Source organism: Phaenicophaeus curvirostris, chromosome 24 (assembly GCF_032191515.1).
Source record: "Phaenicophaeus curvirostris isolate KB17595 chromosome 24, BPBGC_Pcur_1.0, whole genome shotgun sequence".
NCBI lineage: Eukaryota > Metazoa > Chordata > Aves > Cuculiformes > Cuculidae > Phaenicophaeus > Phaenicophaeus curvirostris.
The window spans coordinates 3552438-3578727 of record NC_091415.1 but is presented as its reverse complement, the minus strand read 5'-3'; the positions used below and the strand labels follow the sequence as shown (position 1 = coordinate 3578727).

Sequence of the window (26290 nt, the reverse complement as noted above, 5' to 3'; positions counted from 1 at the left end):
TGTGATGGGGATGGCTGGTTCTCAGGAGGACACAACTCCAGCACAAGTATTTAGGGCTGCTGTGGGGTGCAAGCAGTAATGTTTCTCCTAGAATGGTTATTTAACAGGCACAAACCATAGTGACAAGTAGACTTTAAACCAGACCAGTTCTTGAGGTCTTCTACAACTCTCTCCATCTCTCTGGAGAGATTTCTGAAGGATCCCAGGAACAGGTTGCCCAGGGAAGCTGTGGCTGCCCCATCCCTGGAGGTGTTCAAGGCCAGGTTGGATGGAGCTTGGAGCTCCTGATTTAGTGGGATGTGTCCCTGCCCATCACAGTGGACTGGAACTAGATGGTCTTTAAGGTCCCTTCCAATAGAAATTATTCTATGATTCCATGATTCTGAGCTCATCAGCTCCTTCCTGTCTCACATGGTGCCTCAGGCTGCCTCAATCCCCCGTCCCAACTTATTTCCTTTCCATATGGCCACAGTGATGACATCTCAGCGCCTTCACCACCCGAAATGCTGCCCCACCAGGCAGGGAAGAAGCAGGATGTGGGAAGGCACCTGGGGGGCCACGCTGTGGGTTCAGCCCGACTCTGGGAACCCGGAGCTGTAACTCTGGATTGCAAAAATCCGCTGCCCAGACCCTTGGCTCATCCGGGAAGCAGTGACCAAGGGAAGTGCCGGCTTGCGGTGACCCCCCCCCAGCCCCCCATGGTGCCGGCTGGTTCAGCTCCAGGCTCATGCTGGCAGGAGCGTGGATCCAGCTGAGCTCCGGAGCGATTGCAGCCTCTTTTTGTGCATTTTGCAATGCTGGGGTTTTGAAATGCAAGGAAACAGAGTGGCGTTAGAACAAAAAAATAGCTTTGCAAACATCCCACTGGGTCCTGCGTGAAGCTCTGCACGTGGATGAAGCCTCATGGGGATCCTGCAGGGACAAAGCAAACACAGTGAGCCTTGTGCTGGTTCACTTGGGACGTGCTGATACCGCTGGAAACCGTGTTTTCACGCTGTTGCTCTTGGGGCTTATGGAATCATAGACTAGTTTGGGTTGGAAGGGACCTTAAAGATCATCTAGATCCACCTCCTCTGCCATGGGAAGGGACACAACCCACCAGATCAGGGTGCCCAAAGCCCCATCCAACCTGGCTTCACGACGGCAGTGATGCTGCCACCTCCATCCCAGCACCCCTGGGCATTGCCCCGAGGAGCCAAACCGAATTTACCAGTTGGGGAAACTGAGGCAGGGAAGGGTGGCGGAGGGAGAGGCTTCGCTGAGGACGTGGCAGAACAAAAGCACCCTCTTTGCTTCCCTGTCTGGGCACAGGATGGGCCGGCTGGAGCACCCACTCAGGGGTCAGAGAATCAGAATCATGGAATGGTTTGGAGTGGAAGAGACCTCAAAGCCCAACCAGTCCCACCCCTGCGATGGGCAGGGACACCTCCCAGTGGATCAGGGGCTCCAAGCCCCATCCAACCTGGCCTTGAACCCCTCCAGGGATGGGGCAGCCACCACTTCTCCAAGAAACCTGGCCCAGGGCCTCCCCACCCTCCCAGCAAAACATTTCTTCCTAAAATCTCATCTCAATCTCCCCTCTTGCAGCTGAAAACCATTCCCCCTCATCCTATCCCTGCCCTCCCTGATCCAGAGCCCCTCCCCAGCTTTCCTGGAGCCCCTTTCCCTACTGGGAGGCTGCTCTAAGGTCTCCCCGGAGTTTCTAATCCCATTTTTCTCTTGGGAAACCTCCCTCTCCTCCCCTGCTCCCCACATTTCCCATCCCAAAGCTGAGCAATCCCAGCCCCGAGGCTGCCCTGGGAGCCGAGCAACCCCCTTCCCTTCCCTTCCCTGCTCCTCTCTCCTCCCCAAAACAAACTTTTCCTCCCCTTCCCTCTCCGCCGATCGCGGGTGCTTTGTTTGTTTGTGCGCTCGCAGGGCTTTTTTTTTTTTTTTTTTAAGGAATTAAGGAAGAAAAAGTCGTATCCCGTGTGTATCCCCCCCCCCCCACCTCCTCCTCCTGCCGTGCCGGTTGCGGCTCGGGGGATGCGGGGGCGTCGCGGGGCTGAGCCGAGCGCGGAGCCCCAGGTGAGCGCTCAGCCCCCTCTCCCCGCTCCCGGCCCCCTCCTCGCCTCTCCTCTCCCTTCTTCTCGCCGTCCTTGTGCCCCCCATCCCCCCCCAAGCCAACCCCCCCTTTCTCCGATGTCCCAAGCCGGCAGCCACCGGCAGAGCCGCCCCGAGCCCCGCCGAGCTGAACCCGCCCCGCAGCCAGGTACGAGGGGGCTGGGGACACGGGGAGCGGGGTGCAAGGACTGGGGGGACACGGGGTTCAGGGGGTGCAAAGTTGGAGCTAAAAGGGGGGTGCATCTATGGTGGGACATGGGGCTCAGAGTGCAAGTTTGGAGCTAAAAGAGGAGCGTCTGGCTTGGGGTGCAAGGTTTGGGGGGATATGGGGCTCAGGGGTGCAAGGTTGGAGCTAAATGGGGGTGCAAGTGTGGGGGGACATGGGGATCGAGGGGTGCATGGTTGGAGCTAAATGAGGGGTGCATGGATGGGGGGATATGGGGCTCAGGGAGTGCAAGTTTGGAGCTAAAAGGGGAGTGCAAAGGTGGGGGACACAGGGTTCGGGGGTGCATGGTTGGAGCTAAATGGGGGTGCATGGATGGGAGGATACGGGGCTCAGGGGGTGCAAGGATTGGGGAGACACGGGGCTTAAGGGGTGCAAAGTTGGAGCTAAAAGGGGGGTGCATCTATGGTGGGACATGGGGCTCAGTGTGCAAGTTTGGAGCTAAAAGAGGAGCGTCTGGCTTGGGGTGCAAGGTTTGGGGGGATATGGGGCTCAGGGGTGCAAGTTTGGAGCTAAATGGGGGTGCAAGTGTGGGGGGGACACAGGGTTCAGGGGGTGCATGGTTGGAGCTAAATGAGTGGTGCATGGATGGGGGGATATGGGGCTCAGGGAGTGCAAGTTTGGAGCTAAAAGGGGAGTGCAAAGGTGGGGGACACAGGGTTCGGGGGTGCATGGTTGGAGCTAAATGGGGATGCATGGATGGGAGGATACGGGGCTCAGAGGGTGCAAGGATTGGGGGGACACGGGGCTTAAGGGGTGCAAAGTTGGAGCTAAAAGGGGGGTGCATATATGGTGGGACATGGGGCTCAAGGTGCAAGTTTGGAGCTAAAAGAGGAGTGTCTGGCTTGGGGTGCAAGGTTTGGGGGGATATGGGGCTCAGGGGTGCAAGTTTGGAGCTAAATGGGGGTGCAAATGTGGGGGGGACATGGGGATCGAGGGGTGCATGGTTGGAGCTAAATGGGGGGTGCATGGATGGGGTGATACAGGGCTCAGGGGGTGTAAGGTTTGGAGGGACATGGGGCTCATGGAATGCAAGTTTGGAGCTAAATGGGGGTGCAAGTCGGGGGGGATCGAGGGGTGCATTGTTGGAGCTAAATGGGGGGTGTATGGATGGGGCAATACGGGGCTTGGGGGGTGCAAGGTTGGAGTTAAATGGGGGCTGCAAGGGTGGGGGGACATGAGGCTCAGAGTGTAAGGTTTGGGGGGATACGGGGCTCAGGGAGTGCAAGTTTGGAGCTAAAAGGGGAGTGCAAAGGTAGGGGGACACAGGGTTCAGGGGGTGCATGGTTGGAGCTAAATGGGGGTGCATGGGTGGGGGGATACGGGGCTCAGGGGGTTCAAGGATTGGGGGGACACGGGTCTCAGGGTGTGCAAAGTTGGAGCTAAAGGGGGGTGCATCTATGGTGGGAGATGGGGCTCAGGGTGCAAGTTTGGAGGTAAAAGAGGAGTGTCTGCCTTGGGGTGCAAGGTTTGGGGCTCAGGGGTGCAAGGTTGGAGCTAAATGGGGGGTGCATGTTGGGGGGGGACACAGGGCTCAGGGGGTGTAAGGTTTGGAGGGACACGGGGCTCCTGGAAGGCAAGTTTGGAGCTAAATGGGGGTGCAAGTGGGGGGGGGACATGGGGATCGAGGGGTGCATGGTTGGAGCTAAATGGGGGGTGTATGGATGGGGGGATATGGGGCTCGGGGGGTGCAAGGTTTGGGGGGATACGGGGCTCGGGGAGTGCAAGTTTGGAGCTAAATGGGGGTGCAAAGGTAGGGGGACACAGGGTTCAGGGGGTGCATGGTTGGAGCTAAATGGGGGGTGTATGGATGGGGGGATATGGGGCTCGGGGGGTGCAAGGTTTGGGGGGATACGGGGCTCGGGGAGTGCAAGTTTGGAGCTAAAAGGGGAGTGCAAAGGTAGGGGGACACAGGGTTCAGGGGGTGCATGGTTGGAGCTAAATGGGGGTGCATGAATGGGGGGATACGGGGCTCAGGGGGTGCAAGGATTGGGGGGATACGGGGCTCAGGGAGTGCAAGGATTGGGGGGACACAGGGCTCAGGGAGTGCAAAGTTGAAGCTAAAAGGGGGGTGCATCTATGGTGGGACATGGGGCTCAGGGTGCAAGTTTGGAGCTAAAAGAGGAGTGTCTGCCTTGGGGGGAAACACTGGGCTTGGTGTGCAAGGTTTGGGGGGATATGGGGCTCAGGGGTGCAAGATTGGAGCTAAATGGGGGTGCAAGGGTGGGGGGGACATGGGGATCAAGGGGTGCATGGTTGGAGCTAAATGGGGGGTGTACGGATGGGGGGATACGGGGCTCGGGGGGTGCAAGGTTGGAGTTAAATGGGGGCTGCAAGAGTGAGGGGGACATGAGGTAAGCACGGCCTGGGGGGGGAATGTATAGAGGGGAATATGTGTAGGGGTGCCCAGCTGGAGAGGTGGATGCCTGGGGGGGGTTGTCCATGGTTAGGGGGTGCATGGCTGGGAGAGGGGGGGCCTAAATGCATGTCCAGGAAGGCCTGAGCGTGGTGGGGGGGTGTGCATGGTTGTGTGCAGCTGAACGTGTGCGTGCGTCCCAGACAGTGTGTGGTTTGGGGGGGGGGGGGGGTGTTTTGGGATCGGCGAGTGTGTGTGCATGGTTGTGTGCAGCTGAGTGTGTGTTTTGGGGTCAGTGAGTGTGTGTTTGCACAATTATGTGCAGCTGAGCGTGTGTTTGTCCCCTTGAGGTGTGTGTTTTGGAGTTGGTGAGTGTGTGTGTATGGTTGTGTGCAGCTGAGTGTGTGTTTGTCCCCCTGAGGGTGTGTGTTTTGGGGTTGTTGAGTGTGTGTGCATGGTTGTGTGCAGCTGAGTGTGTGTGTGTCCCTGACGGTGTGCATTTTGGCTTGTGCGTGCAAGGTTTTGTGCAGCTGAGCATATATTTGTCCTCCTGGGGGTGTGTGTTTTGGGGTCGGTGAGTGTGTGTGCACGGTTTCGTGCAGCTGAGTGTGTGTGTCCCCCGCACCATGTGCATGTTGGTGTGTGTGAGCGTGTGCCTGGCACCAGGCAGGCACAGCAGATGCAGGCGAACCCGAGGGGAGTTCGAAGCACAAACTTTGCAGAACTTTCTCTAATTCAGCCAAGCGCATCGAGTCCAACCATTCCCATCAATCACTAAACCGTGTCCTCAGCACCTCGTCCACCCATCGCTTAAACCCCTTCAGGGAAGGGGACTCAACCCCCTCCCTGGGCAGCCTCTGCCAGTGCTCAATGACCCTTTCTGTGAAAAAATTTTTCCTAATGTCCAGCCTGAACCTCCCCTGGTGGAGCTTGAGGCCATTCCCTCTCGTCCTGTCCCCTGTCACTTGGGTGAAGAGCCCAGCTCCCTCCTCTCCACAACCTCCTTTTAGGCTATGAGGTATCCTTTTCGGATGAGGCTATGGAGAAGTGCTTGGAAGAGGTTTTGGGGATCCTCGCTCTTTCCACGAGCCGCTTGGTTGTCCAGGCAAATCAGGTCCTCCTGGACCTGCTGGGTCAGGATGAGCTGTGCCGGTGTCCTGCTGTGGTCAGCCCCTGCCAAGGCTCACGTGCAGAAACTGTGTTAAAAGTCCTAATGTGAGAGGAAAAACTGCTGGAGCAGGAAGCTGATGGCGAGAGGTGAAACACCTCGATGTCTTTGCCGTCAGACTTGACACAAACGGAGCCAAATCCACCCTGGGAGCAGCTCTGCAGGCAGGAGCTGTGCTGGGAGAGCACCGGGCATGGGGATGCACAGAAACCGAGCTTAGCCCAGCTGGATCGCTCCCCTTGTTGGCTTTGGCCCGGAGCGTGGCTGGGCCCAAGTTTCAGAGAATACATCCTCTTGTTCTCTTCCCCCTGCTTTTCCAGCTGGATGCTGCGGGCTCCGCTTCCCAGCTGAACTCTTTCAGTGCTTTGTGCTGGAGCCGCGTCCCGGGGCCGAGGCAGCTGCAGGGGCTGCATGGAGCTGCTTTCTCTGGATTCCCTTCCATTTCCTTTCCTCTCCGGGAGTTGAAACAGGGAACCGTTAATGCACCGACCTAGCGCTAAAAAGCTTTTGCGCAGGAATTCGCAACTAGCCTGGGTTAGGAGCAGCACAGTGCGCCGGCGACTGTAGGATCAAGTGTGAGTTGGTTGATAAAGTTGTTTAGACATGTGTAAATGTGTCAGAAAGAAATGGCCTTGCATCTTTTCTGTGTTCTCAGCCATGGTTCAGCCTCCCGTTTGTACCCATGTCCTGAGTTGTGCGATGCCTGTGGGCTTCTGTGAGTGCCCAGTTTGGTTTGCCCATGGTGGAGGAGAGTGATCTCCATCCCAAACCAGCTCCTAACCCACCCTTCACTCCCCAGTCTCCTCCCAGAGAGGAGCGTGGACCCAGGATGGGCAAACCTGAGTAGAGCTGGACCAAATTAATCTCCCTAGACTCCCCTTTAGTAGGGCATAACCCTCCCCCCAGCCGATGTAAAGATGCTGGAGGCAAATCCATCTCCGGCGGGGTCTCCAGGAGAACCTCGATTTCATAGAATCACAGAATCATTAAGGTTGGAAAAGACCTCAAAGGTCTTCCAGTCCAACGGCCATCCCGACCCCACTGTGCCTGCTAAGCCATGTCCCAGAGCACTGCATCTACACTCTTTTTTAACCCCTCCAGGGATGGCAACTCCCCCACCACCCTGGGCAGCCTCTGCCAGGGCTTCACCCCTCTGTCAGTAAAGAATTTTTTCCTAATATCCAATCTAAACCTCCCCTGGCGCAACTTGAGGCCGCTTCCTCTCATCCTATCACTTGTTACTTGGATGAAGTAAGATTTCCATCTGCCCGGCTCCAGCAGCCAAATTCCATGCTGAGAGAATATCCCTGTCCTGTCGCGGAGACCAGATCCTTGGTACCATGTCTTGAGCTTTGAATTCCTGTTCACATCACTTCTTTCTTTTTTTTCTTCTTTTTTTTTTGGTAAGCAATGAATGGACAGTGTCTAGTTTGTCTTTTGTGCTTGTTTAGCCTCGTGACGTTTCGGTCCAGAGCTATTATCATTTGGGGAGCGTCCAGCAGCTCTGTCACGCACCACGGAGCCTGGGAATTTTTACTCGACTCCCTTTCCGATGCTTTGCAAATTAGACCAGATAATTTGGTAATGCCAAGCTGGTGAAATCACAGAATGGTTTGAGTTGGAAGGGACCTCAAAGCCCATCCAGTCCCATTCCCTCTGCCATGGGCAGGGACACCTCCTACTAGATCAGGGGGCTCCAAGCCCCATCCAACCTGGCCTTGAACACCTCCAGGGATGGGGCAGCCACAGCGTCTCTTGGCATAATAATGAATGAGGAAACTGAGGTGCTGGAGTAGTTTGGTCCAAGTTAATGCTTCATGGGCAAAATCAGGTTGTCATTGCCATGCTTGGTCCTGTTTCCCAGCCTGAGATGAAGCCCGCTTCCCAGAGTTTGTTCCTTGGCATCTTTGGAGATGAGCCCAGTGCCATCGTGGCCTCCTCCTGCCCAGCAGGGGTGGGCACCTTGTAAACCAACCCCTTGGAAGAGCCACAGGGAGCCTGCAGAGGAGCCTTGGAGAGAAGAGGCAATCATCTGCATGTGCAGAGTGTGTAAGGTATTTTTTAGAGGAATTAACAGAAAACAGGAGCAAACAGGAAGGTCTTTGGTTGTTGGGATTATTTTTGTCCTTCATTCCCTTCATGGGGAGGAAGAGGAGGGAGAACAGGTGCAGCAGGAGAGAGGTTTTCCTAATGGGAAGCAAACAATGTAAGGATGCTGGAGGCAAATCCATCTCCAGAAGGAGGAGCTTTCCTTCAGGTTTGACTCTGCTCACTCCCACCTCCCTTCTTTGAATGGTTGGACTCGATGATCCAGTGGGTCCTTTCCAACCTAGTGATTCTATGATTCTAAGAAGTTTGCCTCGGGAAAAGCTGTCGTGTTCTGCAGCCCCAACCTTCAGAGCTGTGAGTGGCTTTGCCCCACTTACCCAAAATATCGGGGCCTGACTGCCTGCACGGGGGTGCTGCCACCCCACTCACCATCCTGAGCACCCACAAAAGCCCTGGGCAGGGGACACTGGGCAGGAGAGGGCACCACCACCTCTCAGGTACCCAGTTCTGGGAATTTCTGCTGCTCTGGGAGGGGGAGCTGAAACAAAGGTAGTCCCTGCAAGGTCAAAATTAAAGAATCTTTGCTTGTCTGAGCACGATTTAAGTGCAGCTTGTTGCATACTGGTGTGCAGACAGCCTGTAAGTGCAAAGAGGACAAAAAAAAAAAAACAACCCCAAAATGAACAAATTTTTTTTTGCCCCAGATAAAGACATTTTGCACCAAAAGATTAATGTTTTGGTTTTCTTTCACTCTTTTCTTCTCTGCTTATGAAAATGCTTGATTTTTTTCCTTTTCTTTGAACAACAACGAAACTCCAACCCACCCTGAAAAGGCAGATTTCTGGCTTGTTTCAAGTGTTTTTTTGGTTTTGAGCAAAACAAAGCAGGCCCTTTGGGCTTGTGCCGCTTGCCACCCCAGCATCCCGGTCCCGCTCCAGCTCCTAATTGAATTTCCTTGGAAAGCGCCTGCTCGACTCTATTGCTTGCAGAAACCCAAGCTGTCCTCGAGGCGTTTACTGTAGTTGTTCTGATTTTTCCCAGAGTTTTGCCTTGTTCGGGCCGTGATGCAGGATGGGCCCAGGGCTGTGGGGTTCGGTGTTGGATGGAGCCGTGTTGGTCCCTCCTGGTGCCAGTGGCCCCTTGCCGTGTCCTCCCTGGGTGCTGTGGTTGACTTGTACTGGGGTAATAAGGATGATTTGCCCCAAATCCTAATCTCCAGGCTTTTTCATAGAATCACCAGGTTGGAAAAGACCCACCGGATCATTGAGTCCAACCATTCCCATCAATCACTAAACCATGTCCCTCAGCACCTCGTCCACCCGTCCCTTAAACCCCTCCAGGGAAGGGGACTCAACCCCCTCCCTGGGCAGCCTCTGCCACTGCCCAATCACCCTTTCTGTGAAAAATTTTTTCCTAATGTTCAGCCTGAACCTCCCCTGGTGGAGCTTGAGGCCATTCCCTCTCGTCCTGTCCCTTGCGAGAAGAGGCCTGTCTTCGTTTGGTCTTCAGGTGGGCTTTGGCAGCCCTGTTGAACTTGGTATTTGACTTGAGGGGTAGGGCCTCTCTGCTCCAGTGATGTCCCGCAGTCTTTCCCTCCCCAGCTCGGTGACAGGGTGGGTCTGGGAGCGGGATATAACTTTGGGAAGTGCTTTCACCCCATCCCATCCTCATTTGGGGTACTCCCCGTGGAGCACCTCATGAGGCTCCCAGTACTGGCTCTGGGGAGACCTTAGAGCAGCCTTCCAATGCGTAAAGGAGGCTCCAGGGAAGCAGGGGAGGGGCTCTTGACAAGGGAGGCGAGGGATAAGGTGAGGGGGTATGATTTTAAGCTGAAAGAGGGGAGATTGAGATGAGATCTTGGAATAAATGCTGTCAGAGGGGAGGCCCTGGCCCAGGTTGCCCAGAGCAGTGGTGGCTGCCCCATCCCTGGAGGGGTTCAAGGCCAGGTTGGATGGGGCTTGGAGCCCCTGATCCAGTGGGAGGTGTCCCTGCCCATGGCAGGGGTGGAATGGATGGGCTTTGAGGTCCCTTCCAACCCAAACCATTCCATCCTTCCCCTGGTGTGTGTGGCCCTGCCGGGGGCAGGACAGTGCTCGGCCTGTTCGGCTGCTTTTGGTGCCAGGGCTCAGCGCGTTCCCCGCAGGGCTGAGCCTTCGCATCAGGAGGAAGCGGGTCGACTCGCTGACTCCAGGAGCAATTACTCGCTCCACCCGAATGGCTTCATCATTGGCTGGCCTTGCCACCTTCCTCCTGCGAGGCTGCCCCACGAGCCATGCCCTGACCTTTATAGAAGAGCTTGTTTTCACCTCGCTCATTCCGGCCACGCTGCAGCTCCTCTGAAGCTGCTCTGGGGTCTGTGCTTAGAAGAAGCCCAGCCTAACCAACATGCTGGAAAGCAGCCTGGGGGTGCTGGTTCAGAGCAGCTGAACAGGAGCCAGCAATGACCCAGGTGGCCAAGAAGGCCACCAGCATCCTGGCTTGGATCAGCCATGGGGTCAGCAGAAGCAGGAAAGGGATTAACCCCTGGACTTGGCGCTGGTGAGACGACTCCTTGAATCTTGGGTTTGGGCCCCTCACTCCAAAAAGGACATTGAGGGGCTGGAGTGCTTCCAGAGAAGGGGAACAGAGCTGGGGAAGGGGCTGGAGAACAAGGAATGGCTGAGGGACCTGGGGATGTTTAGTGTGGAAGGCGAGGCTGAAGGGAGACCTCATCGCTGCCTGAAAGGAGGCTGGAGCCAGGCAGGTTCTGGTCTCCTCTCCAAGTTAACAAGGGGTAGGACAAGAGGAAATGGCCTCAAGATGTGCCAGGTGAGGTTTAGATTGGATATTAGGAGCATTTTCTTTACTGACAGAGTGGGGAGGCCCTGGCAGAGGCTGCCCAGGGCAGTGGGGGAGTCTCCATCCCTGGAGGGGTTCAAAAAACCTGTGGCTGTGGCACTTGGGGACATGGTTTGGTAGACATGGTGGGGGTAGACTGGATCATCTTAGAGGTCTTTTCCAACCTTAATGATTCTATAAATCAAATTTATGCTTGCCAGTGGGAAGTTGAGCACCAGGACTGCAAAGTCTTGGGCTCTGTTGCCATAGGATGTTGCTTTGAGTAAATTCCTTTTATGTGCCTCAGTTTCCCCACCGGGCTTAACAGTGAGAAGGCTCCATCTCACAGCAGTTTAGAGCTGCAGCTACACTAATGTAAAACACATGGAGATGGGGTAATGCATGATGGGCACTGGCTTAAACCCACATGCTGGGCAGATCTCAGGATGAAAGGTGCTGTATAAGTGCAAATTATTATCCTTGTTAATAACGATGTCCACCAGCTCACATTTATCTGCTCTTCAATTAACTTTTTTAAGGACTCTTAGCAGGTTAGAAAGATGCAAATTTTCCCTCGCAGAACCTGTGCTGGTTTGACCCTCTAAGGTTACGCAATTACTGTTCTGGTACGGTCCTTAATTAGACTCTCCATAATTTTCCCAGCACAGCGGTGTGGCTCCTTACTCTGTAATTCCCAGAATCTTCTTGGATCTGATAGGCGTTAGCTGCTTTCCAGGCTTCAAGGATAATTGCTGGTCCTTAAGCACTTGGGATGTCGCAGGATCTCCTCCTGCATCCTTCTTTTATATCCTTCTGGCCCACATTTGGGGTTAGCCGGCACCAGGGAGCACCGAGCCGGCATGGTGCTCCTCAAATTCAATGAAAGTTGCCTCAGCCTTGGTCTGGCGCTTTGGTCCTTTGGTTTCCTCCATCAGTTTTCTCCTCCAGTGCATTTTGGATGTTTATTTAGGCAGAGCCCAGACCTGATGCTGGGAGATGGGCTGGCCTGGGAGAACAAACCTGGTCCTGCCAGGTCTGGTTTGAGTCCCTGGGCAAGTTGCATTGTCCCGTGTCTCCAGTTTAGGCTTAGAGATTGCTTCTTCCCATGCACGTGCAATCCCAAATGCTGCCTTTATAAAACTGTTAAACATGTTCTTACTGCATAAGGAATAGTTCCTCACCATTGCTGTGGTGATGGAGTTACACGCTTCTTACAGTGATTGTGTTTATAGAATCATAGAATCATAGAATAACCAGGTTGGAAGAGACCCACCGGATCATCGAGTCCAACCATTCCTATCTTCCCTGGAACCCTTTCCAAGGTTTATCCCACCCACCCCAGTGTTCTTGCTCTTGGGTAGGAGCAGTTCTTCCATGAGGGTTGGTTTGTGCCTCCTCTGCAGGAGCCGGTTAGGTCAACGAGGACGTTTGGGTGATGGGATTTGTAGGGACACCTTGACTGTGCCCCAAACCTGGAGTTTTGTGCTTGGAGGAGCTTTCAGCTGAGGTCAAATGCCGAACGTGGACAGACTGGATAGACACTGGTCCTGGCCTGTCTGGCCAGCTTGAAATTCTTCTCTTCCTACCCACCCAATGACTATAAATAACAAATAACAACAACTCCCAGGCTGGTGAGCTATTCGGGGGTTTGTGGGTTTTTTTGCTTTGTTTTGCTTTTTTGCATTTAGCAAGTAACTTTTCATAGAAACCACCTTTTTTTTTTTTTTTTTGACCAGATTCCTCATTGTCCCAGAACTGAACTGTTTATCCAAAGCTTTGTCCAGGTGAGCAGAGAGGCACAGATGTTTGCCAGGAGGGAAGCAAAGCTGTACTGGTTGTGCTCAGGAGCTCTGGACTTTTCTCCTCCTTCCCCTCCCACTCTCCTTTTCCTCTCCCTGAATATCATCGAATCTGAAAATACTTCAGTGCATTAATTTCAGACTGAATGTAAATAAGCCATTTGGATTTTTCCCAGTTGAGCAAACTTTCAAACCAGAATTTTGCTTTCCTCTCCTCCAGCCTGGCTCATGGGATTGGAAGGATTTGCTTCAGTGCCGTCTCCTCTGCACTTGAAACCACTTAATCAAGCTTTAAAATATCCCTTGACTGGGTCAGGCAGGCACCTGATTGGGCCAGGCAGCGTGGACGGGAAAACCAAGAGAGATTACACGCATCTTTTATCTGCACAAAACAGATTAGAAAGCTCCCAAACTAAATATTGCTGCAAGGTAGCATGTTGTTAATGGCAAACACCTCACTAGACTGTCTCTGTTTGTGTCTCCATCCAACATTATCTCGTCCCTGACCAGCCCTTCCTGAGGGATTAACGGGAGAGAGAAGCGGGGATGGGAAGCTCTCCTGAGCATCTCCACGTTGGCAGGAGTCATGACCCACGGCGTTAGATTTGGTCCACAAGAATCCAAATGTGGATCCAGACGTGTTGAGACCCTTCCCCCTCCCTTTTGCACCACCTCATCCAAACACGCTGGCTGCAAAAAAGATGGGATTTGCTTCTGAGCTCATTAGTCCAAGCCTGTCTTTAGCTTCTGTGTGTTGGAGGCAGTTTTCTCTCCTGTGATGCCCATCGCTGGTGTGCAGACACATGGAGGACAGTGGTGATGGTGACTTCTTCTTTAGCCAAAGGCACTTGGGTAGAGGAGGGAGAATTAAATCAGAGGTCCCAGCTGGCTGGGCAGGAAAGCTGAGCAGGAGCCATGGGACAACCTGGGTATGTTTGACCCACTGAGCGCAGGGAGAGGATGAGGGAGAACAGGTTTCAGCTGAAAGAGGAGAGATTGAGATGGGATGTTAGGAAGAAATATTTTCCTATGAGGATGGGGAGACCCTGGTCCACGTTGCCCAGAGCAGGGGTGGCTGCCCCATCCCTGGAAATGTTCAAGGCCAGGCTGGGTGGGTCTATGAGCACCTTGATCCAGTGGGAGGTGTCCCTGCCCATGGCAGGAGGTGGAACTGGATGAGCTTTAAGGTCCCTTCCAACCCAAACTGTTCTACAATTCTTTGACCCAAAAGTGTGGTTCCAGCTTTATGTCTTCCCATACCCTCAGGACCTTCCCAGATGGAGGTCTGGGCACCCAAACCGGCTGCAGAGAAGGAAACCCACAGGTTCCTTTGAGCCCTGAGGTGCTGTGGCCGTGCAGCCTGTGGCATGGCTCTTGTTTGTGCTGCTCGAGAAGCTCTGCCCCATCCCGGCTCGGTGCAGCCGAGCGCTCTCACCAGCTGCTGACACACTGCCGTTTCCTTTTGTTTGTCCAGCTTTTTGGGGCTGGGTAAGTTCAGTCCTGCAAGCTCATCAGGAATGAAACGCAGCGTTGCCTCCCACCCAAAGCACAAATACTTTTTCACTTAATCAGGATGTCTGATGATTGCCCCAGAAGCTCCTGCAGATGCTGGCCCTAAAAAGCAGGTCATTCTCACGGCCAGTGCTCCTGCAGGGTCCTTTTGTACATTTGACTTTGCAAGAGTGTGACAAGAGACTCTGTTAAATCCAATGAAACCTTACAGCTTCTTTACATCTTTCCTCTCCTCCTTACTTTTTACCTCCACTCCCGCAATGCTTGATGGACTTTGGAGCTCACTGGTGTCTTAGGGCTTTAACCATGGGTGGATTTGGACTTTGCAAATGGAGAGGAGAGTCAGAAAACCTGACCCATGTGCATCTCTCAGCCTTGACAACCAGCAGGCAAAGAAAGTAGCTCCACGTCTATCAGCTTACCTAATCTTTTGTACCTTACGGCAGCGCTGTGATTTATTGAAGCCTGGCTTATTATTTTTAAATGCCTTATTATCTCTGTTCTCATAAACATGACATGCGAGTCGCTCTCCCTGTGCCACGTTGCTTTCATTCCTCTCTTGTGTTCTACAAAATGTGTTGCAGAATTGGGGAGCAGAGACCTGGATTCCCTTCCCAGGCTGTTTCTCTGCTGCGTGATGAGTGTTTGTCCTGGCTGGGAAGGGGCTGGGGGTGCAGCCACTATAGGGATGCAGGTGGGGAAGGGGCTGGATGTCCCATCCTAAGGGCTCCTTAGGGCTTCATCTTCATTTTGCCTGGGCTTTTGGTTGCTTTTAAACCTAGCAGATTGAGGTCAAGCCTGGTCTTGTTCTGGTGGCAGCAAGTTGATAGCAGGAGAAGGAAGGAGCTGGTGTCTACGCCAGTGGCAATGGGGACAGGGCAACCCTTGCCAGACCCCAGTGATGGAGGGACAGGGCTGCTTCTCCCCATGCTTCTTTCCCTGTTCACTCTTTCTGCTCTGCTTATGGTTTGGGGAGCTGGGACCCTTCTCTTGGGGGCTTCATACCCCAAAGCAAGTGTTCAGATCAGTGATGCAGGCAAGGGATTATCTGCACGGGACCCTACGGAGCTGCACACCCTGGTCTGTAAGAGGTACCTGGGAATCAATTGGACCCAGCAAAGCACCAGAGCTGAGAGGGAACTGTGGGGCAGAAGCCCGCAGGGTTTGTGCTGCGCCCGCTCAGGTCCAGGCAATGGCCACGATTCTCCATCTCACTCCTGGGGATGCCGTGCGCTGGGGGGGTCTGTCCCCTCTGTACGCTCCCTGTGGATGTGCAGCATCAGGGAAGCGAGGCTGTATAAGGCAGGGAAGGACCAGCTCACCCAAACTTCTCTCCTGTCTATTTTTGTCTCTCTCCTGGCCAGCTTGTTCCAGTGGGAGTTAATTTTATTGCCCTCTTCCTCCCTGTATCGCTGTGGTTGTGTGTGAGACCTCTTGTTGAGCAGGATAATTATATGGGGGAAGTGAACGTGGCAAAAACTAACCTTGTCTCAGTAGGTGGTGGGGCAGGATGCTCACCATCCACAGCGCCCAGTTCTGCTGCTTTCTTGCGGGGCTCAGGGTTTAAACAAGCCATCCTTGTCCCCAGCCCTGGGAATGGACATGGAGGGGGCAGGAGATGTGACAGAGGCAGCAGGTAGGGGTCACCCGGAGCTCTCCTGCTCAGCTGTGCTGCCAGCCTCTGTCCTCCTGCAGCACCTGATTTTCCAGCTCTTTTTCCCTGTGTAAATCGCTCTCTGCAGAGGTGAGCGCTGACCAAAAGGGCAAGAGGGGGATCTGGTGAAGATGGGGCTGCTCTGGGCAACCCCAAAGTCTTGGCTGTTATTTTTAAGCCCTGAACACACTTTGGAATCTCGTGGTAGAAACTGGAGCATCTCAGTCCCCTTCTTGGGGACCATACAGGAGCTACACTCTCTGTGCTCTGCACTGGGCACCTCTGACTCAGGGCTTCATCCAGAGCTCCCCAACCATGGGGGATTTCATGCGCGGCTTTTACAGGCTTTGGATCAGGTGCTGAGTAAATGCTGCAGGTCTGACTCAGGGCAGTCCAGGTTGCGACACAAAAGAAGATGTGGATGCAGCAGCATGTAGTTATTATTCACCTATCCACCACACCTATGAGCAAACACCCATCTGTAGATGACACCCTGCTCTCCTCTCTGGTTTGCCCTGGGCTTTCAGAGGGACATGGAAATGGGTTTTCTCCATGCTGAGGCTCTGCTTGGGATTTGGAGCTGCAGGTGCTGAATTTCCCTTGGCTGAGCCCCAAAATCACCCTGCCTGCGGGAGCATCCCATAAAAGAGAGATATGGTTTAGTAGTGGACAGGTATACTTGAACTTCATGATCTCAAAAGGGTGGCTGCCCCATCCCTGGAGGGGCTCAAGGCCAGGTTGGATGGGGCTTGGAGACCCTAATCCAGTGGCAGGTGTCCCTGCCTGTTGCAGGGGGGTTGGAACTTGGATGGACTTCAAGGTCCCTTCCAACTCAAACCATTCTATGATTCTTTTCCAACCAAACAATTCCATGAAAGCAGAGAGCCAGGAGCAGGGCTTTGTATTGGCATGAGCTTTCCTTCCAAGAAACCCCACCACTGCAGGAGCTCCAGTGCCCGAGGCTGAATCAGCATCCTGAGGAGAGCAGAGAGAGCAGTCCTGTGGGGAAACTGAGGCAAATAGATGAGCGTGTGGGATGTAGCAGAGCTGGGAGCTGAGCAGGCATCGCTCCAGGCTGGTTGGAGCCCCTCTGCAGGGTATCCAAGCTCCTGCCAACTCCAGGGTGCAGATAGGGCTCTCTGCCTCCCTTGTAGGGCCTCTTGTTATAGTCCCTATAATTATACGTGTGAAGTCTGCCTGCCTTCCTCCCCGGCTCCTGCTTGTAGGACCTCTTGTTATATTGAGTATAATGAAGTGTCCGAGGTCTCGTTCCCCCCCACCCGCCCTTGCTGGGCTGCGTGTAGGACCTCTTGTTATAGCCAGGGAAATTATGGGGCTTTGGTCTCCCTGCCTTTGCCCAAGCTATAATTTAGTTTTATATAAAGTGCGGTCCAGCCCCTGTTGTGCAAGCGGTTGCTATTCCAGGTTATGGGGAGAGGGATGGAGCGGCTAGGAGGGGGCTTGCGGTGGGTGGGGGAGCTTAGCATCACACCGAGCACCATGCAGCCCTCCTGGACACCCCACAGCATCCTTGGACACCCCACAGATCCCCAAGACACCCCGCAGCAGAGGAGCAGCCAGCCCCTAGCATGCAGTGCTGCCTCTGGGGAAGGTGGGTTTTGCCTTCTCCTTGCTGGGTTTCTGCAGGACAGTGTGTGGCTTTGAGATTTATCCCATGGGGAATAACACAGCTCTTCTTTGGGGGTTTGCTTGCCCCATCGAGGGGTCCACAGGGGCTCCTTCTGTCCCAGAGCAAGCGCGAACGCAAGGGGAGGTGGCAGCTGGCTCCCGAAGAGAAGACAGTGGCCCTTTCATGGGAAGGGGGGATGAAAAATCCAGCTTGAACCACTGAGTGTAACCAGATCCCCTGGCTTTTTCGAGAAGGAATGTGGGACCTTGGGAAGGTTTTTTGGAGAGTGCAGTGATGGCATGAGGGGGAACGGTTTTAAGCTGAAAGAGGGGAGATTGAGATGAGATCTTAGCAAGAAATGTTTTTCTTATGAGGGTGGGGAGGCCCTGACCCAGGTTGCCCAGAGCAGTGGTGGCTGCCCCATCCCTGGAGGGGTTCAAGGCCAGGTTGGATGGAGCTTGGAGCTCCTGATCCAGTGAGAGGTGTCCCTGCTTGTGGCAGGGGGTGGGACTGGATGGGCTTTGAGGTCCCTTCCAACCCAAACCATTCTGTGATCTATGCTGCTGAACTGCTAGCATTGCAGTGGGGTGAGGGGCTGCGGAGTGATGCATCCGTGATACCCAAGCCCAGCAGCCCCAAACCCCTCACAGTGCTCTGACTCTTCCCCCCACTGTGTCCTTTGGCCTGCAAAAGCAACAAGAGGTGCCTGGATTTGGCTCATCCCTGAAATCAAAGTCCCAAAGCACCAACCAGTGCCGTTTGCAGTGGCTGGGGATGTGCTGTGGGTCGCTGAGGGTCTGGGTGCCTGGGGGGCTCTGCCCACAGCCTGGGGCAACCCAGGTTGCTCAGCTCCAATCCCGTTTTCTTTTGCAGAGGTGGGAGAGACCTCGCACCCTTCGCCAAGGCCGGCACCAGCGGCACCGTCGGCAGAGCCCCGGCCACCCAGCCGCCCCGCTGCCGGCCCCACAGCACCAAAGAAGGAGAAACTCCAGGAAGATGATGAATCCCAGAAAGTCCTGACGAAAGGTCCCCGTTCTGAGCTCACAGGCGCTCCCGAAGCTGTGACATGTGAGTGTTTCCCTCTGTGGCATCACGTGCAGCTCCAGACACCGCCAGGTGCCCGCGCTTTGGGCTGCTGCTTTCTAATCAGTAATAGGGCTCAGTAATCAGTAAGAGGTGGGTGGTGGGAAGCCATCTCCTCCTTTCTCTGCTCTTTCCCACATCAAAGCAAAAGGCTTTAATAGAGCGTGAGTCATCGCTGGAGCTGGGAAAGTGAAGGGCGGCATCCTACAGCTCTGTGATGCCTCTCGCTGCCTTCCTTCACCCTTGGGAGGCAGAGGAGGATGAGGGCAGGTGGATGGAGGAGCTTTTGGTCGTGTTGGGGTCCTGCTGTGATGCTGGGGTGGGAAGAGGGGGAAAGAGCTGGCTGCTGGGATGCAGCATCCCCCAAAGCCACAGAGGCTGCCGGCAGAACAAGCCCTTCCAGGGCTCTGTGGTCGCAATCGCGGGAGGGATGTGCAACAGCTTTTTGCTGGAGCAAAGGGGGATGCCTCCCGTTGGGGCAGCTCTTGCCTTGTCTATCCAGGGCAAAGGGGAGGTTGGTGCAAAGCCTGGGGATGGGATGGGGCCAGGCTGGATCTGCTCTTGTTGGCAGCAGCGACAGAGCTGAGCAGCACCTCCTCATTTCTGCTGCTGCAGACCTGCCAGTCCACCCACCAGGGGAAATATTGGCGTGGGGTAGGAGCAGAGGTGGGAGACTGGGGGGCCTGGCTCTCCCGGAGCCGCATCATCCATCCTTCCCCTGTTCCCCAGTCTGAAGCTGAGGGTTTTGCTCCTCGGCTGTCCCTTACGCATGCAGCCATTCCCCTTTTGTTGAATGTGAGCGTGCAGCTTTCCCTTCCAAGGGGTGTAAAGCGGATGGATGCTTCCCAGCAGGGAGAGGTTGCAAACTTCGAAGAGCGAGCAGGCGGGGTGGGAAGCAGGAGGGACAGCAAAATCCAGGCGCTCCTGACAGCGTACGTGGAGCAACGAGAGCGCACGTTTCCTCAAGCAGAGCTCGAGCCCTTGCAAAGCATCTGGGAGCTGGGCTGGCTGCCCACAGACATTCTGCACCTCTGAGTCACGCTGCAGCCTGCTGCACCCTGGCGTGGCGCGGTAGCCCCCCTCCCCAGCAGCCATCCCACGGGCCCCGGGGCTGAGGGGAGGCTTGCCTGGGTGCTGGGTGCAGAGAAACAACCCCCCACTCCTTCCTCTCTCCTCCTTGGGAAAGGAGGTTCGGCTCCCTGTGGAGCATCACCTCCAGCATTCCTCACTTTGCAGCCCCCTCCCTGCTGCTGTCACTTGTGGGGGGCAGATTCCCCCACCCCCCTCAGCAGTGCATGGGGAACATGGTTAGAGTCTCCCTTGGGAAGGTGGATGGGGGTTATGGCCCTTTTGGAGCTGGAATTTTCGCGCCAGCCCAGCACGTGCAAGGTCAGGAGGGACCGGGCAGGAAGGGGCTGCGGGGTGTAGGGTCATGGCCTTGGCCAGCGTTGCCAGCATCAGCTCCCCCGAGGCTCAGTGCTCCTGGCTGACTCCTGCCACGGGTCTTATTTAAATAAGTCGGGCTTCTGGCAGTTTGGGAGCAACCAAAGTGGGGATTGTGGGCTTGGGGCTCTGGGTGTTGAGTTTCAGCCGAGCAGCAGACTCCACTCAGGCGGCCCCAGCTTGCCGGTTCGGCCAAGCTCAGCATTTGAGAAGAGAGCTTTGGCAGAGCTGATGGCTGCAGGAGTCATAAAATCAGAGAATCGGTTGGTTGGAAAAGACCTTTGAGATCATCAAGTCCAGCTATACCTGTCCACTACTAAACCATATCCCTGAGCACCTCATCTACCCGTCTTTTAAACACCTCCAGGGATGGGGACTCAAACACTGCCCTGAGCAGCCTCTGCCAGTGCCTTTTGGAGAAGAAATTCTTCCTAATACCTGATCTAAACCTCCTTTGGCACAACTTGAGGCTATTTCCTCTCGTCCTATCGATGTTGCTTGAGAGAAGAGGAGACTAACACCTCGCTACAACCTCCCTTCAGGTAGTTGTAGACCGTGCTAAAGCCTCCTCTCCCGTATCACAGCATGAGCATCACTGCGCTCTGGGCATCCTTCCACTGAGCTCTGGTGATGCTGCCATGGGGGAACCTGAGCTGAACTAGCCCCACGACTCTACAGAGGCCACCACAGATGGAGAAAGCATTATCTCAAGTGGGAAATACAAGAGCTGGAAGCTGGTGCTTCACCCCAAAGCACTGGTTTCCCACCATGGTGCACGTGTGGTGGGGGCCATCAGGTGGGCTGGTCCCCTGGCTCCTGCCCCGATACCCATTTTTCTGCATTGCTCCCCTCAGCTCCAGGTTGAAAATGTCTCTCTTAGAGGAGCTTTGGACTCCTGTGAGTTGAAGGCTCTCCTAAAAAATGGAAGCTATTTTTCCTAGCTTAGATGGGGGGGGATTGCTGGCTGCCTGTCGCTGCAGCTGGAGCGTGATTTTGATTTACGAGCAGTTATCCAAGGAATGCAGCAAAATGGAGAAAGCCAAAGCAAGTTTGCTGCAACCCCCTGGAGAAACCCAGCACTCAGAGCTGCCAAGCTGGGATGCTGTGCAGGTCCCTGTGGGCTCAGCCCTTGCCTGCTATGGCTCCAGGCAGCCCCGGCACCCGATCACTCTCCGTCTCCGTGCCACCAGCTTGGAGCCAGCTCGATGCACGCACTTGGTGGTCAGGGGCACTGGAAAAGGGTGTAGGGGAAGCTATAGATCTCCAAGGAGACCTTGGAGCAGCTTCCAGTAGGGAAAGGGGCTCCAGGAAGCTGGGGAGGGGCTCTGGATCAGGGAGGGCAGAAATAGGATGAGGAGGAATGGTTTCCAGCTGAAAGAGGGGAGATTGAGATGGGATTTTAGGAAGAAATGTTTTTCTTATGAGGGCGGGGAGGCCCTGGTCCAGGTTGCCCAGAGCAGGAGGTGTTCAAGGCCAGGTTGGATGGGGCTTGGAGCCCCTGATCTGGTGGGAGGTGTCCCTGCCTGTGGCAGGGGGTGGAACTGGATGGGCTTTAAGGTCCCTTCCAACCCAAACCGTTCCTTGATTCTATGATTCTAAGCCAACTCCTCCCAGGAGTATTTTTAGGGGGGAGAACACATCCCATTTAGTCCAAGACCTGCTTTCCATTTCTGCCCTTCTCCCATCTCTCCTGCTTCCAGCCTGCTCTTCCCACTCAGCTCGAGTTATTTTCATTTCCCTCCCCAGCCCAGACGCAGCGATTCACCTGAGCACCCAGTTAAACTCCCTCCAGGGTCTGTGCCCGGACTGAACTGGGCACTGGATCCATGTGCTTGTGTTTTTTCAACCTCCATCTGTTTTATTTTTGCTGGCGAGGGCAGGTGCTTGCTTAGGGAGCCTCACTGCTCCCTCCACCCTATGGGTCCCCCCATAACCCACCACCTCCCTGCACAGAAAGCAGCTCCTGTTTCCCCGTGGCTGGAGGTGCCTTTGCCCTCGAGCCTCTTGCCTGAATCATCCCTTGTTTACTGCGCGCGAGACAAAAATCAAAGCTTGGCTAAAGCGCCATCAGGCAGGATTTTATTTATGGCTTCGATTGGTGTTGCGGGGGGCGAGGGGATGGATGCTCAACCCCCTCCGTTGTGCTTGGTTCCCAATCCTCTCCCCACCACGGCAAGACAGCGATGTGGGGATGTGATACTGGGCAGGAGCGAAGGACTGAGCCGTGCCGCTGGCTCCAGTAGCATCCCGGTGGGACGCGGGGCCGCCAGCCTCTCTCCCGGCTGCAGCATGCGAGGGCTGGAGGGAGCCACAGACAGATATTTATTTTCCTCCTCCTGCAGAAAAGTTCAGCCAGAGGCTGGGGAGCCCTTTAATTAAGCAGCCAATTCGTGCAGTCCCGGGGAGATGAGCAGTCTGGCTCTCTAGTGGCACTTCATCTTCTCTGGCTTTATGGAGGGCGATGGGGATGGCCTGGAGCTCCATCCAGCAGTGCTTGCCTTGGGCTCACGGGATGGTGGCTCAGGGAAAAGGTGGCTCTTAACTGGAAACAGCCACAGGCTCTTCTGTTCCCCACTCATCATGAGGAAAGTATGAATCCCAGTGTCTCTGCACCCACTCTGATCGGCATCAGTAGCTTCATCCCTCATGCCTGTGCCGACACTGCTGGGGACCCTGGGAGACCTCATCCTCCAGGTCCTCTGCCAAGTTTTGGCAGATGCAGCACATCTTTTGTGACAAGTCTTTATTCCTTGTTCTTTTTTCACCCCTTACCTCCTTCCCTTCAACTGTATCTTCTGCTGCATCTCCATTTCCATCTCCATCCTCTTGGACCATGCATCTCTTAGCATCGCTTCTTCCCAGCCACGAGGCCATCCCATTTCCAGCTGAGGTTCCCATGCGGTGGCAAGGGGCTAGGCATGGGTTTCTCCCTCAACAGCACAGCAGGGAGGGTTGGTGAGGTTAACACACTGCTCTCCACCCCCAGGCCAGCCCCAGGTGCGAGCGGCCCCGCAGCCCCCCAGCTCCTGCACCCACCTGCTGCAGAACGGCGCCGGGCGAGGGCCCAATCCAGGCGGTGCCAACGGGGAGGCAGGGAACGGGGCCTTCCGCCCCCTCCCCAGCACTCAGAAGCCCCACCGAAAGCTGCAGTCACATCACTCAATCAACAGCCAGAGCAGCAAGAAGAGCAAGGGCAGCTCCAAGTCGGCCTCTTCCCACATCCCTATTGAGGCACAAGAAGGTACCGGCTCTTCCCAGGGGGGTCCCTTTCCAGCCATTCTCCTCTGGCTCTGCATCCCTTGGGGTCTTTCATGTAGCATCTGGGAACCCCAGAGCTGGGCACCAGCCAAGCTCCCCTCCCGGCCGTGCAGGGTGAGTGCTGAGTGGAATCATCTCATGTCCTCCAAAATTGGTGTCTCTCGGGACCTAGACATGTCCCAGGCAGCTGGGAGTGTCCCTGGGTGTTGAGGGAGGCCCCTGGAGCAGTGCCTGGCTCTTGGCCTCTCTTTCTATCCCTTCCATTAATTCCTGAAGGAGAATTTCCACCCTTGTGGGGCTGAGCATCTATCCGGTGGGTACCGTCTCACCGATTCCCCTTTCCCACAGACTGCTGCGTCCACTGCATCCTCTCCTGCCTCTTCTGCGAGTTCCTGACCCTCTGCAACATCGTGCTGGACTGTGCCACCTGCGGCTCCTGCACCTCCGAGGACTCCTGCATCTGCTGCTGCTGCTGCAACTCGGGGGAGTGCGCAGACTGCGACCTGCCCTGTGACATGGACTGCGGCATCATCGACGCCTGCTGCGAATCCGCTGACTGCCTGGAGATCTGCATGGAGTGCTGCGGGCTCTGCTTCTCCTCCTGAGGGGCTGGAGGGGACCGGGAGTGGGTCCCCCCCAGCTCCTTTTGGTCAAGGGTCCCTAAGGCCAGTGATGGGGAAAGCCAGGTATGAAAAGCCAAAAGATGGAGCTCAGCAAAGGAGGAGAGAAATAGTTTTCATCCTTGGAGCCAGCGAGCCAAGCTTGGATCCTGCCTGGGGAAGGGTGAATCCATAGGGTCTCCAGGGACAGCTGACATCCCACCACGCTCTACCTCTTCCCCGCACCGGGCCAGTTTGCTGAGCATCGTTGGAGCCTCCTGCCACCTGAGCCAAGAGCAGGAGCCCCCGCACCGCAGAGCCTGCAGGTGCCGCACCAGGATCCCAGCATTAGGGACTGCCACCAGGGCTGCCCCTGGACGAGGCTCTGGGTGTATTTGCTCTGGTTTGAACAGTGATGGCACAGAGCATCCTCCCCTCCCAAGGACCCCTGCAAGGCTGGGCGCAGTACAGGGCCTTGTTCACAGCTGGGAGCCCACTGGAAGATGCTGAAGCCACCAGAAGAGTCCCATCTGTGGGACACATCCTGCCAGTCCCCTTCCCTTCCTCGATGCTGAGATCGGCAGCCAAGTGCAATACACGCAGCCTGCTCCCATCCCTATTTCACCAGCCGAGAAGATTTTCTTTCCCCAGTCCTTGCAGCAGGGTTGCAGCTGGAAGCCAAGACAGCCGGGGCTGGGGAGAGCCTGGAACCATATCAAGCTTTAACCACCCACCGGGCATCCTGGGTCAGGGTGGCTTGCTTGGTGCCAAATGACATGCCAGCAGTTGTCCCCATCGCAGCACACCAGGGACAAGGCTTGTGAGGGTGCAAAAAGCTCCATTGGAGAGCTGGGAGAGGGGAGAGAAGTGCCACAGTATTTTATATTTTGTTCCTTTTTTTGTTAGTGTAAATAAAGGTCTGTCTTCATTTCTGACCAATGATTGCTGCAGCGGGTGCTCCCAGGATGCTCCCAGGGGACAGATGCTCCAAGTCACGCTGTGTCCCCTGACCCTGGGCCTGCACCCCATCCTGCTCCCAGGATTCCTTTGACCTTGGGGACACGGGACAGCTCAGTGCCAGCCTCAGGATGCTCCTACTTTGTTTCTTATGCTGTACTCGGTCTCTGTACTCGGCACTGGTGAGACCGCTTCTCGAATCCTGTGTTCAGTTCTGGGCCCCTCACCACAAGAAGGATGTTGAGGCTCTGGAGCGAGTCCAGAGAAGAGCAACGAAGCTGGTGAGGGGGCTGGAGAACAGGCCTGATGAGGAACGGCTGAGAGAGCTGGGGGTGTTTAGCCTGGAGAAGAGGAGGCTGAGGGGAGACCTCATTGCTCTCTGCAACTCCCTGAGAGGAGGTTGTGGAGAGGAGGGAGCTGGGCTCTTCTCCCAAAAACAGGGGACAGGATGAGAGGGAATGGCCTCAAGCTCCACCAGGGGAGGGTCAGGCTGAACTTTAGGAAAAAATATTTCACAGAAAGGGTCATTGGGCAGTGGCAGAGGTTGCCCAGGGAGGGGGTTGAGTCCCCTTCCCTGGAGGGGTTTAAGGGATGGGTGCATGAGGTGCTGAGGGACATGGTTTAGTGATTGATGGGAATGGTTGGACTCGATGATCCGGTGGGTCTCTTCCAACCTGGTGATTCTATGATTCTATGATCTTGCTGCCACCCATCCTTGTGTGGGACAACCAACCGTGCTGTGCCGTGCAGGTAAGGGGCCACAGCCCCCACGCTGGAGTCTTGCAGCCCATCAGGGGCTTGGCTGTCCCAACGAGGCTGCTGCCTGGGCTGAAGTTGAACAAGGAGGGAAAAGCAGTTAAAAAGCGAGGCCAAATGGGTCAGTTGGTCAAAGCGACACAGGCTGGTTTGGGATCTGGGCTGTCTGCCCTCCAGCGCTGCCGCTCAGCCATGAAACCTATTTTTAGTGGTGAGCTAAAGGCGATGGGAGCCTGGAGGGGAAGAGGATGGTACGGGCAGCCTTCCTCCACCCCACGCGTGGCAGGGAGGACTCAGAGCGGTGGATTCAGGCTTTTAGCTCTTACTGTGGCCCAGCTTCTTGTGCTGAGCCCCGGAGTCGGAGGATGAACTTCGCTGCCCTCCTTGGGACAGATGGGACCGGGGCCCCATCCGGCACTTGGTGGGAGCTTTTCCATGAGCTCTGGCTGAGGCTCAGCTCCAAAGCATTTGCATCCTTGGCAAGGAGGGACGGAGGCAGTGGCCTTCCCCAGCCTGGCCTCACTTGTGGTGTTAATTAGGGAGGTTGGAGCTGGCAGGGCTACTCTCCCCACCAGCCACAGTAACGAGAGCTGCTGGAGTCACTTAATGGGGAACAGATTCTCCCAGTGCGGGAGGGCTCTGCGGGCTGGCTGTGCCGTGCATACTTCATCCCACCACGGGAAGGGGGTCATACACACCCCAAGCACCCAGCTGCCCTCCCCGCCTTTGTTCCAGCAACAAACACCATTTGAATGCTGCTCCCAAGGGACCAGCCCCCATCCAGCAGCTCTGTCCACCCACTGTGGCTTGAAATTCATGGGCAAGGCAGAGCAAGGAGGTGGAGAGCAGAGCCGGGTTGCTCACGGCGCATGATGTACTGCTG

General features: G+C 55.4%; 1 protein-coding gene across 1 annotated transcript; it reads left to right on the top strand.

The window, feature by feature from the left end:
* The first annotated feature begins 2174 nt into the window (after nucleotides 1–2174).
* MDFI (MyoD family inhibitor) lies at nucleotides 2175–23701 on the top strand. The gene is made up of 4 exons (XM_069876189.1): nucleotides 2175–2251; nucleotides 18185–18379; nucleotides 22824–23078; nucleotides 23444–23701. The coding sequence occupies exons 1-4, from the start codon at nucleotides 2182–2184 to the stop codon at nucleotides 23698–23700; spliced, it is 777 nt and encodes a 258-aa protein (XP_069732290.1). The 5' UTR covers nucleotides 2175–2181; the 3' UTR covers nucleotide 23701.
* Nucleotides 23702–26290: the final 2589 nt, after the last annotated feature.